Source organism: Phalacrocorax carbo, chromosome 28 (assembly GCF_963921805.1).
Source record: "Phalacrocorax carbo chromosome 28, bPhaCar2.1, whole genome shotgun sequence".
Taxonomy (NCBI): domain Eukaryota; kingdom Metazoa; phylum Chordata; class Aves; order Suliformes; family Phalacrocoracidae; genus Phalacrocorax; species Phalacrocorax carbo.
Window position 1 is genome coordinate 1,019,912 of NC_087540.1, and position 10,509 is coordinate 1,030,420.

Below are 10,509 nucleotides of genomic sequence, written 5' to 3' on the forward strand. Positions count from 1 at the left end.
ATGACCCCATGGCGCTCACCCCATCCTGGGCCTGGGGGGCCCGATCCTGCTTAGACACCCCGCCACCCCCACCGTGGCTATCTGGAAGTGTCAGAGAGCCGGCTTTGTTAATCGCATCTCTGGCAAAAGCCACTGGCCCGCGCCGAGCCCCAGCCTGGGGGGCGGCTGCCCTGGCTCCTGCAGCCCCATCCCCGTCACCCAGTGGGCTCTGTCCCACCTCCATGGGACAGGGGCTGTGGGCTGGCGCCCCAACTCCTCTAGCCCTGAGCCCCTCGGCCCTGACATGCTGACAATAAAGTGGCCGTAGATCTTGAGGGTCCATCAGGTGCCTTGGGTACAGTGGCTGGGTGACGGTGGGGCTCTGCCTGCGGTTTCACCCCTCCCCCCCCCAGTTCCCTCATCCAAGGTGGAAGAATCCCCTGGGCTCCCCACCCAACCTTGCTCCAGCTGGTGAGACACTCCCAGCCCATCCTGCCTCAGTTTCCCCACCCACCACGAGGCCGGAGCAGCTCTCTGGGGCTGCCCCACTCCTCCCAGTGTGTCCCGTGACCAGCCCCACTGTCCCCACAGACCTTCTGGGAGGATGGGATCATGTCAGGGCGTCCTCAGCTCCTTCCAGAGGATGAATGAGACAGTCAACACCTGTACACGTTTCCTACTGACCTGGTGGGGGACAGGGACAGAGACGAGGACGTGAGTAGGAACAGTGATGGGCACGGGGATGCGGGGTGGGGACAGGAATGGGGATGAAGATGGGTGTGGGGACAGGGACCGTTGAGGAGATGGGGACAAGCATGTGGTGAGGAGGGGCTGGAGATGGGGATGGGGACAAGGATGGGACAGGAATGGGGCTGGGGACAGGGATGGCGCTCACCCCCATATATGCTGTGCCCACAGGTGTTTTGTGTGGCCCTTCTGGTGCTCTCATCCTCCAGGAGCCCCACCGCTGGCCCCTGCTCATCTACCCGCGGTTCGTCTGCCTCTACCCCTTCGCCTCCAGCTGCGCCCTCGCCTCCAGCCCCGTGTTGGCGCCCGCCGGCCGTATCCGCTCCTTGTGCGACTCCGGAGCCCTCAGACTCACAGCCTGGGTGAGCCACCGCAGAGACGTCCGGCAGCGGGATGGGGGCAGGGACAGGGAGCCACTGGCCCCGTGATGCTCTGTTTCTCTTGCAGGCTGTGCAGTTGGCTATGGTGCCTGTGCGATGCCAGACCACTGGGTCAGCAGCGCTTTGCACCGTTAATTTGTCCCCGCGGCTGCTTTTAACTCCTTTGTCTGCACCGGCCTCTCCTGCTACTCCCAGAATGGTTTGGGTAAAAGTACCAGTGCTGCAGCTGGATGGAAACTGGGACTGGAGGCTTCCTCCTTCTCAGCTTTGGGGTCCTGCAGAGTCTCTCTGGGGTGGGTGGGGGGGGTGTGTCCGTCCCTGCTCAGGCTCAAAAGCAAAGGTGCTTGTAGGGGTCCTCGCCGTTGGGGCTGACGGGTCCGCGCCCCCACCCCGTCCCCCTTCACAGCTTCCCTGAGCTGGAGCGTCCCCGGCTGAGCGAGGCGCTGCGGACGGCGGTGTCGGTGTACCCCTTCCTCCACGACATCATCTACCAGCTGAGTCGGGGTGTCCCAGGGCAGGGGTCAGGTGCCACCACCACGGGGTGTTCCCCCACCTCCCCACAGCTCCTTTTCTGCTTCTGGCGCAGTTGCGCCTGGAATGAGGCTGTGGTACTGCTGCCACCGCCTCGTCGCACTGCTCACCCGCTTCTCCCCCGCATCCCACCAGCCCGAGCGCCCGGCGCGCGGCCGCTTTGCCTGTGCCGGAGCGCAGCAGCCCCCGGTGCCTCGGCTTCAGCCCCCTCTCCCCAAAGCAACCCCTTGCAGCAGGAGCTGGGCAAGGAGTCCCAGCACCCAGGGTGACTTTGGCCTCTCACCCCAGCAGGACCCAGCCCTCAGCTCTGTGTGCTCGCCCCGGGCCTGGCTGTGGGGCCACATACCCACCCCCAGGCTCCCCAGCACCGTTGGCACTGCTGGACTGGCCCTTTTGGGCAACGCCGACATCATCGGCGCCTTCGCTGCTGCTCTGTCAGCACCCCAAGCGGCCCCACCGAGGCTGGGCACTGTCAGGACCCACGACGCTGCGGGGTGAGTGGCTGGGCTGCAGGGGCTGTGGGCACCCAGATGTCCTGGCACCCCCCGAGTTCCCCCCTTCCACACATCGGGAGAAGAGGGTGAGGGCTTCAGGTGCCTGGGTCCTGCTGTTGGGTGTCTTGGGGTGCCATGAGGTGGTCCCCCTTCCCACCCTGCACCTCCTACAGCCAGCCAAGCTCCCCACCCCCCCCAGTGCCTCAGTTTCCCCACCTTTTAAATATGTCTAACCTGGGTAGCAGCCCCGCACAGAGACACCCATCCCCAGGGCGTGGGACCCCCACAGCCACGGACCAGCGCACTGCCCTGTTCCCCAGCAGGATCAGTGCAGTAACCCCGCGTGGGGGGGGTGAGTGTGTGAGTGTGTCTGTCTGTCCATCCTGTGCTGTGGGCCTTCAGGATCTGTGGGCAGGGCCCCCCAGGAGGTAAATTTGGGGCAGAGGCGACATGTCACCCCACGTGGGGACTCAGCAGCAACACTACAGGTGGTTCAGGGGCAATAGGAGAGACAGCCCAGCAGCCCCCAGCACAAGCTGCATGTGTGTGTCCGTCTGTCCGTCTGTGCATGCTGGGGGTGCAGGAAGGGCTGGGATGCCGTGGCTGCGGCAGGGCAGAGCACCACGCCTGGGACTAGTGTCCTACTCTACCCCCACTTCTGCCCCCAACCCTGGCCTTAACGAAACGGTGCCTTGCGAAGGAACCCCTGCCGCTGGGAAGGGCACGGGGCTCGGGGGCATGGGGCTCGGGGGCACGGGGCTCGGGGGCACGTGTAGCAGCCCCGCTGCCCCCCAGTAACCCCACGCCTGGGACAAGCAGCTTTAAATTAAACTGGAATAGTGGCGGTGCAAGCGCTGGGCTCAGCGCTGCCAGGGACAAGCACCTGATGGTGATGGACACCGCTACGCCCCGGAGCCTTTGGGTGTTGGGAGAGGGAGGAAGAGGCGGCGGCTCCTCAGCTTCGTGGGGACGACGTGGGGTACGTCTGCTGCGGTCGCACACCCTCAGACTAGAAAGGAGCTGGGTACACCATTTGTGCATTTATTTCTTGCCACGGTTAACAGAAAGGGATGTCAGAGGAGGGCTGCTCGGGGGAGGTCGGTGCTCTGAGCTCAAATCCAGCACCCGTAGGGCCGCGGCCCGGCTGTGGGGGGAGGTGGGGGCTAGACGGGGCCGTAGAAGCGCCGGTACGCCTCCTGGAAGCCGATGTGGTCAGCCAGCTCGTCGCAGTTGGGGTTGAACTCGCACACCTCGCGCTTGGCCTCCAGTGGGTCTCGCACGACACCGTAGACGCTGCTGGGGGTGGATAAGGGGTGCAGGGGATGTTGGAGGATCCCCAGACCCGTTGGGGCTGGAGGCTCCTGGGGGGAGGGCCCAGCCAGCGGGCCCCCTCCCAAAAGCAGGATCTTACTGTCCGTGCTGGCTGGGGAACGTGTGTCCCCACCGCGTTGTCACGCGGAGGGGGGATTTGGTCCCTGGTCAAGCACTACCTGTCATAGACGTAATTCCTCTTGTGCCTCCGCACCACCTCGGCGCTGGCGCGTTTGGAGACAAAGGCTGCGGGGATAAAGCGGGGGGGGTCAGGGGGAGCCTGGCCACCCCCCATCCCCGGGGCGCAAGGGCCCAATCCAGCCGCAGCCACTCACCTTCGGAGCTGGGCGAGTCATCTGCGCTGATGGAGCGCTCGGCGGCTGTGAGGGATGGCGCAGCAGTCGGGACAGCCGGTGGGCTCGGGAAGGCCCCAGGCAAGCTGTCGCCTCACCCTGCTCCTCCTTTGGGGGGGCTCTCATCCCACCCTCTCATTGTGACCCCTCACCCAGAGCCCCTCCAGCCTGGCAAAGGGAGCCCTGAGCCCTGTTCCCCTGCTTCAGCCCCGCGCCCTCCACCCCAAGGCTCAGCAAAGCTCTCTCCAAGCCCCTTTGCTGCCTCCAGCTCTCACAGCAGAGCCCATCCCGGGGCACGGTCCCCTGTCCCCCTCCCCAGTCCCCATCGCCCCCCTGGACACCCCGTACCTCTGCGGCAGAGGCCAAGGGTGAGGAGGGCCAGGAGGGTCAGCAGGGCGAGGGGCTTCATGGTGCCTCTCTGCGCGGGAGCCGTGCTCGGTGCAGCCCCTCGTCCCCGAGCGGCTTTATAGGGTGCCGCGACCGCCATCAAGGAGGGGCCCGCGTGGCCCTGCCAGGGCTATTTCCAGCACATCCGCTGGGGCCGGGAGCCACCAGCACAGGCAGCAATTGTGGTTTGGGGTAAACTCGGTTCCCCCGTGACCGGCCAGAGCCCATAGGGAGGGAAACGCAGCCCCGGGCCAGTGGAGATTTGCTGGTGGGCCCAGCCCTGCCAGCCTGGCAGCACCCAGTCCCCCAGCCCCTCGCCAGGACGGGAGACGGGGCGCTGGCGGGACTCCTCGCTGCGCTCCCCAGTCACTGACCGGTCTGTCCCAGTTCCCACCGCTGGATCCCAGCGGGGCTGCTGCCACACTAGGAGAGCTTGCCAAAACCCGTGGGGGTTTCCCCTCCACACAGGGCCAACAGGGACTCATGGGCCAATTTCTGCCTCGGGGAGCAGCACGTGCTCCTTCTGTGGCACTGTCCTCACAGCCCCTTGCTGGGCGGACCGCCACGACCACGGAGAGGCGAGCAGGTGCCCTCGCCCTCGCTCTCCACGCAGCTCTCCCATCCCGCATCCCATGGGCAGGTGCTGCGTGCCAGGGCTGGCGCCTCAGGCGATGCCCGTTCCCAGTAACAGGACCTCAGGAAGAGGTTCCGCACCTCTTAAAAACCCAAAACTGGGCTTTGCAAGAACAAAGTGTGCTGCTGGTGTGGGCTCAGGCACCGAGCAGCAGAGAAGGGGAGTGGAGCGGCTGGAGAAGTAGAATCTCTTGTTCATCCATCCTTTTACTTCCTACCCTCCCCGAGACCCCAGCAGACCTCACCCTCCTCCAGTCTGCCCCTGCTGAAGTCCAGGAAGGCTCCGAGCAGCGGGAGCTCCTGGGGCTGCCTGGGGTGACATTCCTCTTTGGGATCCTGACCACTTTCCAGACCTTCAGATCCTATAAATCCCAGCCCTGTCTTGAAAAGCGGAACTGGAGGCTTTAGGGTGGAGGAGGAGAGAAATGCTGAAGCCAGAGCCTTTGTCAAACAAACCCATAAACTATAGAGTACGTAGGCCAAGCGCACGCAGCGGGAGCCAAGACCGGGGGAACAACAGCTCCAATTTATTTAGATTATAATGCAGCGAGGGAAGGCTTGTTTACGACAGAAGGAAAATATGCCTAAGTCAGTCAATCGCAGGCTCTGGGTGCCTCTAATTGAAAACAGAGGTTTGTGCTCGGTGGAAATCACCACTGTTGTTCTCAGAATTTGTATTTCCCCACCACACAGGGCACAACCTCTCCTCGGGACAGCACGCACCAACGGGCGAAGGGCACAACAGGCACGGAGGATGAGAAGAGCAGAGCACCAGCTGCCCTCGGCATATCTGGTGTCTGCTGGAAACAGCCTCGCAATCAGCCCTTGTCAGGCTCAGTAAGACTCTCCTCATGATCTGCCCAGCCCAGAGGAAGGACCTTTTCTTCCCTTTGAAGGAACACCTCGCTTGCAGGGCTTCACTAACACCCCCCGCCGGGCGGACTCAGCGAGTCCCTGCTCCCCTGGCTGGCAAACTTCCGATGAGAGGCTAAAGAACAACTCCAGGCGGGTAAAACCCAACCCAGTTTGGTTCCGGGAGCCAACGTGGAGGTTTCACGGGAAAGCATTAAATCCCTTTGCCATGAGCCCACAAAGCCAAGGCAGGGCCGTTCCAACCTCCGCTCGGCTCCACGCACACACGGGCGGCACATCCCCGGATGCTTCACGCTGCGTCCTCGGAGAAGCGCCCTCAGCGCGTATCTGTGGGAGGGAAGCGGGGTTGGAAAATAACTGGAAAGAATAAATGGCACCAAGGAACTCGATGCGATAAAGCGGCTGCTGCCACGTCTGTTCTGACAGGCCGCGGGTCGACAGTTGTTTAAAGACACGGGTACTGAAAAGGAACACTGCAAAAACATGGCAAGAGTCCCGTGGGGCTCTTTGCACCCCAGCTGTACAAAATGCCGTGGCAGCGTGTACCCGACTGCGGGCCTCGTGTGCTACAGCTCCCTGGCTCCTCGCTCCTGAGCACGGCGCAGCCTCTGTGCGTAAGGCACCGATTTTTCTCTAATGCGCACCCGAAATACCTTCAAAGGCCACAAATTTGGCTTTAGCAAGTTAGAATCATGCCCGTCACAGCGCTGAAGAGGCGTGTGAGTGTACAGACGTGCTGTGGCTATCAGATCTGCGGGGTTCTCCTCCCTGCTGAGCCGAGCAGGGGATAGGGAATTGTCCTCTATTTCCAAAGATCCCGATGTGTCTTTTTTTATTTCTTCACAAACTTTGATCAAAGCGTGCAAGTCCGGCAGCTTTGCAGTCCCGGCGCAAGCTGCTTCTGGCCTGACAAGATGACGGTGAGTTTGCGTGGTTGGCTTATGCCACGCACGGAGTCCCACTTCCCAGCGCGTCGTCCGCGCTGCCGAGGGGAGGATCGACACCCCCCACAAAACACGCAGACTCTCCCCGCGTCCTCACTGGGTCTCCTGGAACATCATGACGAGTTCTCGTTGCTCTTTACTAATTGCCTGGAAGGAAAACAACCACCACTGAGCTCAGCAAAGTGCTTTTCTCCACAGACGCAAGCCTTCAGGACGCAAAGGAGGCTGACAGAAAACAGAGCTTGATACACACTGCCATCCCCTGCACGTACGGAACACAACCCACAGAAACATCCCATCCGGCACACAGGAAAAAACATCCGAGACCTCCAGGGAAAACGCCCAGGCCTCCCAGGCTGAGTTTAGCAGTACTTGGTTCCTGGCGAGGCCTTTGATAAGTGGAGGGCTTAAATATAGTGCAGCTGTTTGCTACTCAAGCCATGGAACAGCATTTCTTTCAGGCTGGTGCTGCAAAGAGAAGGGGGTCTTTATTTATTTGTTTATTTTTACCTGCCAGGCATGTTTGCGAGCTTGTATCAGCCGCTGCAGCTCCGCAATCCTATCCCTCCCCGCAAGCACAGACTCCGCTACCTTCCCGTTCTCTTCCTCCTTCTCCTTCAGGACCTTCCGCAGGTGCGACCTGTGCTTAAGGAGGTACGGCACCATCGCGCTGCGAACATCCTCTTCCGGGATCCCGCTGGGACGCCTGGGAACAACCGGGACGTGAAGCAATTTACCCCTGGCTCTCGATGCCTGAGCACAGCGAGGAAGCGCGCGTCTAAGGGGCGCCCCGCTGCGCAGCCCCCTGACGCCGCACCTGAAGGGACGGAAGAAATCTGCCCCAAAACTCTGCCGTTAGTTGAGTCCCGGAGACAGGCAGGGTGTAATTAACTTCCCCAAAGACAGAAACAAGGAATGGGGATAATGCTTTTGATTACAAGAGCCAGCCTGCCTTCAGGGTGAACAACTTGCAGTGCCTGCTGAGCCCCTCAGCAAGGCATCCCGACAAGAAGTGTTGATGGGAGCTCTGCGATCAGAACAGTAGCTGCGGCTAAAACATTCCATCAGCACTTCGAATTATTCAGAATTGAGTTTACCTCCCTTCCGGTCTCAGCGGCACTAACCTCCTCCTTGCACTGAGGAAGCATAAATACACGACCTAGAGAAGCACAGGTAAAACCTTTTTTTTGGATGTTTCAGACGTAACGACATTGCTGTTAAGATACACGAGGTTTAAAAGATTCCCTTGCGGCACAAGGCCTACAGGGCACGTTGACATGACACAGGGACCGACTTTCACCCTTGAAGGAACCTGCCTCCACACGCGCACGCTCCCCAACAGCCTTCCCCAAGACCATCCGTACCATGCAGGCTCTTCCTGGTTCTTTGCCTCCTCCACGATCTTATCCAGTGAATTAAAGAGCATCTCCAGATTCCCTTCATCCTTGACCTCCTGGATCTCCTCCTGTGAAGGAAGGACACCACGGGGATTCAGCGGGACCCAAACTGAACTGACACAGGCATCAACCCACTTGCGAGCCCTCGCTTTTCCCTGGATGAAGGCTACAGCCCGGGAATCACCAGGTATTCAGTCAACACCCCGGAGGTATTTAAAGGGTGGGTGGACGTGGTGCTTAGGGACATGGTTTAGTGGTGGACTTGGCAGCATTGGGTTTATGGTTGGACTCAGTATCTCAAGGGCCTTTTCCAACCTAAATGGTTCTACAGGTCTTTCTGGGGAAGAAAAAGAGGTCTGGAAGAATCTCTGGGACCACTCTTAACTTTCTGGTTTTGCTGTTCCAGGAATGTATTTGCTACCTACTGTAAGAGCTACCAAGATGATGAGGGGATTGGGGCACCTCTCTTATGAGGAAAGACTGAGAGTCCTGGGCTTGTTCAGCCTGGAGAAGAGAAGGCTGAGGGGGGATCTCATCAGTGCTTATAAATACCTGAAGGGTGGGTGTCAGGGGGATGGGGCCGGGCTCTTTTCAGCGGTGCCCAACGCCAGGCCAAGGGGCCACGGGCACAAGCTGGAACACGGGAAGTTCCCCCTGAACATGAGGACAAACCCCTTCCCTGTGCGGGTGCCAGAGCAGGGGCACAGGCTGCCCAGAGAGGCTGTGGGGTCCCTTCCCTGGAGACATTCACCCCCCGCCTGGACGCGGCCCTGTGCCCCTGCTCTGGGGGTGCCTGCTCACGCAGGGGGTGTTAGAATCATAGAATGCCCTGAGCTGGAAGGGACCCACAGGGACCATCGAGCCCAGCTCCTGTCCCTGCACAGGACACCCCAAATTCACACCGTGGCTCTGAGGGCCTTGGCCAAGCGCTTCTGGAACATCGCCAGGCTGGTGCCGTGATGCCTCCCTGAGGAGCCTGTGCCAGGGCTCCACCACCCGCTGGGGGAAGAGCCTTTCCCTAATGCCCAGCCTAACCCTCCCCTGGCACATCTCCCTGCCGTTCCCTCGGGCCCTGGCGTTGGGCACCAGAGAGCAGAGACCAGCCCTGCCCCTCCTCCTGCCCTCGGGAGGGGGCTGCAGAGCGCCATGAGGCTGCCCTCGGCCTCCTCTGCTCCAGCTGAACAAACCCAGGGACTCCAGCCGCTCCTCGTACGGTTTCCCCTCTAAACCCTTCCCCAACTCCGTGGCCCTTGTCTGGACACTCTCCAGTACCTTTATACCCTTCATGTCCTGCAGCGCCCAACGCTGCCCACAGCCCTCGAGGCGAGGCCGCCCCAGCGTGGGACAATCCCCCCCTCGCCCGGCTGCGATGCAGGGCTCGGTGCCCCCCAGGGCACGGCTGGCTGCCCGGGCACGCTGCTGGAGGAGTCTCTTTCCAGAGCTCCCTTCCACCCCCCGCCATTCCGCGGCTCTGAGGGACCCCCGCGGGCCGGGCGCCGCCCCCGCCGCGAAGGCCCTGCTCCCCCTTTCACCTTGATGGACGTCTGCAGCTGGGATATAAACTGATCGTAAATGCTCCTCGTCACTTCGGGCTGCAGTTTGTAGAAGCACCGGTAGCAGTTCGCGAACCGCTGGTAGCTGCGAAGCGGGAGGAGCGGGGGGGTCACCGCCGGGCCGGGGCCTCCTCGGGCCGAGCCCCCCCGGGCGGCGCCCGCCGCTCCCGCCTCACCTCCCGGCTGCCACCAGCTTCTCTAGGAAGGTGTCCACCACGGTGTCGAACACCTGGGCGCGGCCCGGCGCCGCCGACACGGGCGAGCCGCCATCACCCCCATCGCCGCCCGCCGCTGCCTCCTCCCCGCCGCTCCGCGCCGCCGCCATGTCCAGCCGCCCAACCGCCCCGCCGCCAACGCCCATTGGCCACCGCCACGGCGCGGCGCCGCTACCATTGGTGGTTGCGCGGCGGCCCCCGCCCATCCCGACTGCGCATGCGAGGATGGGCAAGCTCCACCCCCTCTGCGAAGACGAGCGGGAGGCCCGCCGGGGGCGGGGCCTCCCGGGGAGGGGGCGGGACCCCGGGAGGGGGCGGGGCCTCCCAGCTCGCCCCCCAGGACGGGGCAGAAGGGCTTTAAGCATCAAAAAACAGTAATAAAAATCACGGCGGGCTGACACACGTCATCGGCCGCGTCACGGCCGGGAGCAGCGAGCCAGCCTCTGAAGGAGAGAGACGAACATAACCCTCTGCTGAGATCACTGTGCAAACCCCCCCCCCCCGAGCCTGCCCGCCAACCAACTGCTATTTATTTATTGAAATATAACCATCAAACCTGAGGAATTCGAAGGGGAAAGAATAACCCAGGTTCAGCACAGAGAGGGGAAATGCAAATTCTTCCCCCTTGCCAAGAGAGTGCCTGCAAGAGCCAACCACGGGCTGTAAAGCAGGACCTGGGCTCACAGGTCGCCTACAGTTGGAGATACTGCCC

At 61.9% G+C, this 10,509-nt stretch overlaps 3 protein-coding genes across 3 annotated transcripts; 1 reads left to right on the top strand and 2 right to left on the bottom strand.

The window, feature by feature from the left end:
* The first annotated feature begins 283 nt into the window (after positions 1 to 283).
* Positions 284 to 1,906, top strand: PAQR6 (progestin and adipoQ receptor family member 6). Its single transcript, XM_064474706.1, is given in 5 exon segments — positions 284 to 334; positions 571 to 628; positions 898 to 1,041; positions 1,174 to 1,299; positions 1,512 to 1,906. Coding segments are annotated over 5 exon segments (774 nt in total).
* A 1,341-nt stretch (positions 1,907 to 3,247) lies between these two features.
* On the bottom strand, positions 3,248 to 4,255 carry BGLAP (bone gamma-carboxyglutamate protein). Its single transcript, XM_064475061.1, has 4 exons — positions 4,144 to 4,255; positions 3,778 to 3,822; positions 3,622 to 3,688; positions 3,248 to 3,427 (listed from the first exon to the last, which is right to left on the bottom strand). Exons 1-4 carry the CDS (start codon positions 4,202 to 4,204, stop codon positions 3,295 to 3,297), a joined length of 306 nt encoding a protein of 101 aa, XP_064331131.1. The 5' UTR covers positions 4,205 to 4,255; the 3' UTR covers positions 3,248 to 3,294.
* A 1,065-nt stretch (positions 4,256 to 5,320) lies between these two features.
* On the bottom strand, positions 5,321 to 9,936 carry PMF1 (polyamine modulated factor 1). The gene is made up of 5 exons (XM_064475153.1): positions 9,759 to 9,936; positions 9,562 to 9,667; positions 7,997 to 8,097; positions 7,143 to 7,338; positions 5,321 to 6,779 (listed from the first exon to the last, which is right to left on the bottom strand). The coding sequence occupies exons 1-5, from the start codon at positions 9,905 to 9,907 to the stop codon at positions 6,726 to 6,728; spliced, it is 606 nt and encodes a 201-aa protein (XP_064331223.1). The 5' UTR covers positions 9,908 to 9,936; the 3' UTR covers positions 5,321 to 6,725.
* Between the last annotated feature and the right edge of the window lie 573 nt (positions 9,937 to 10,509).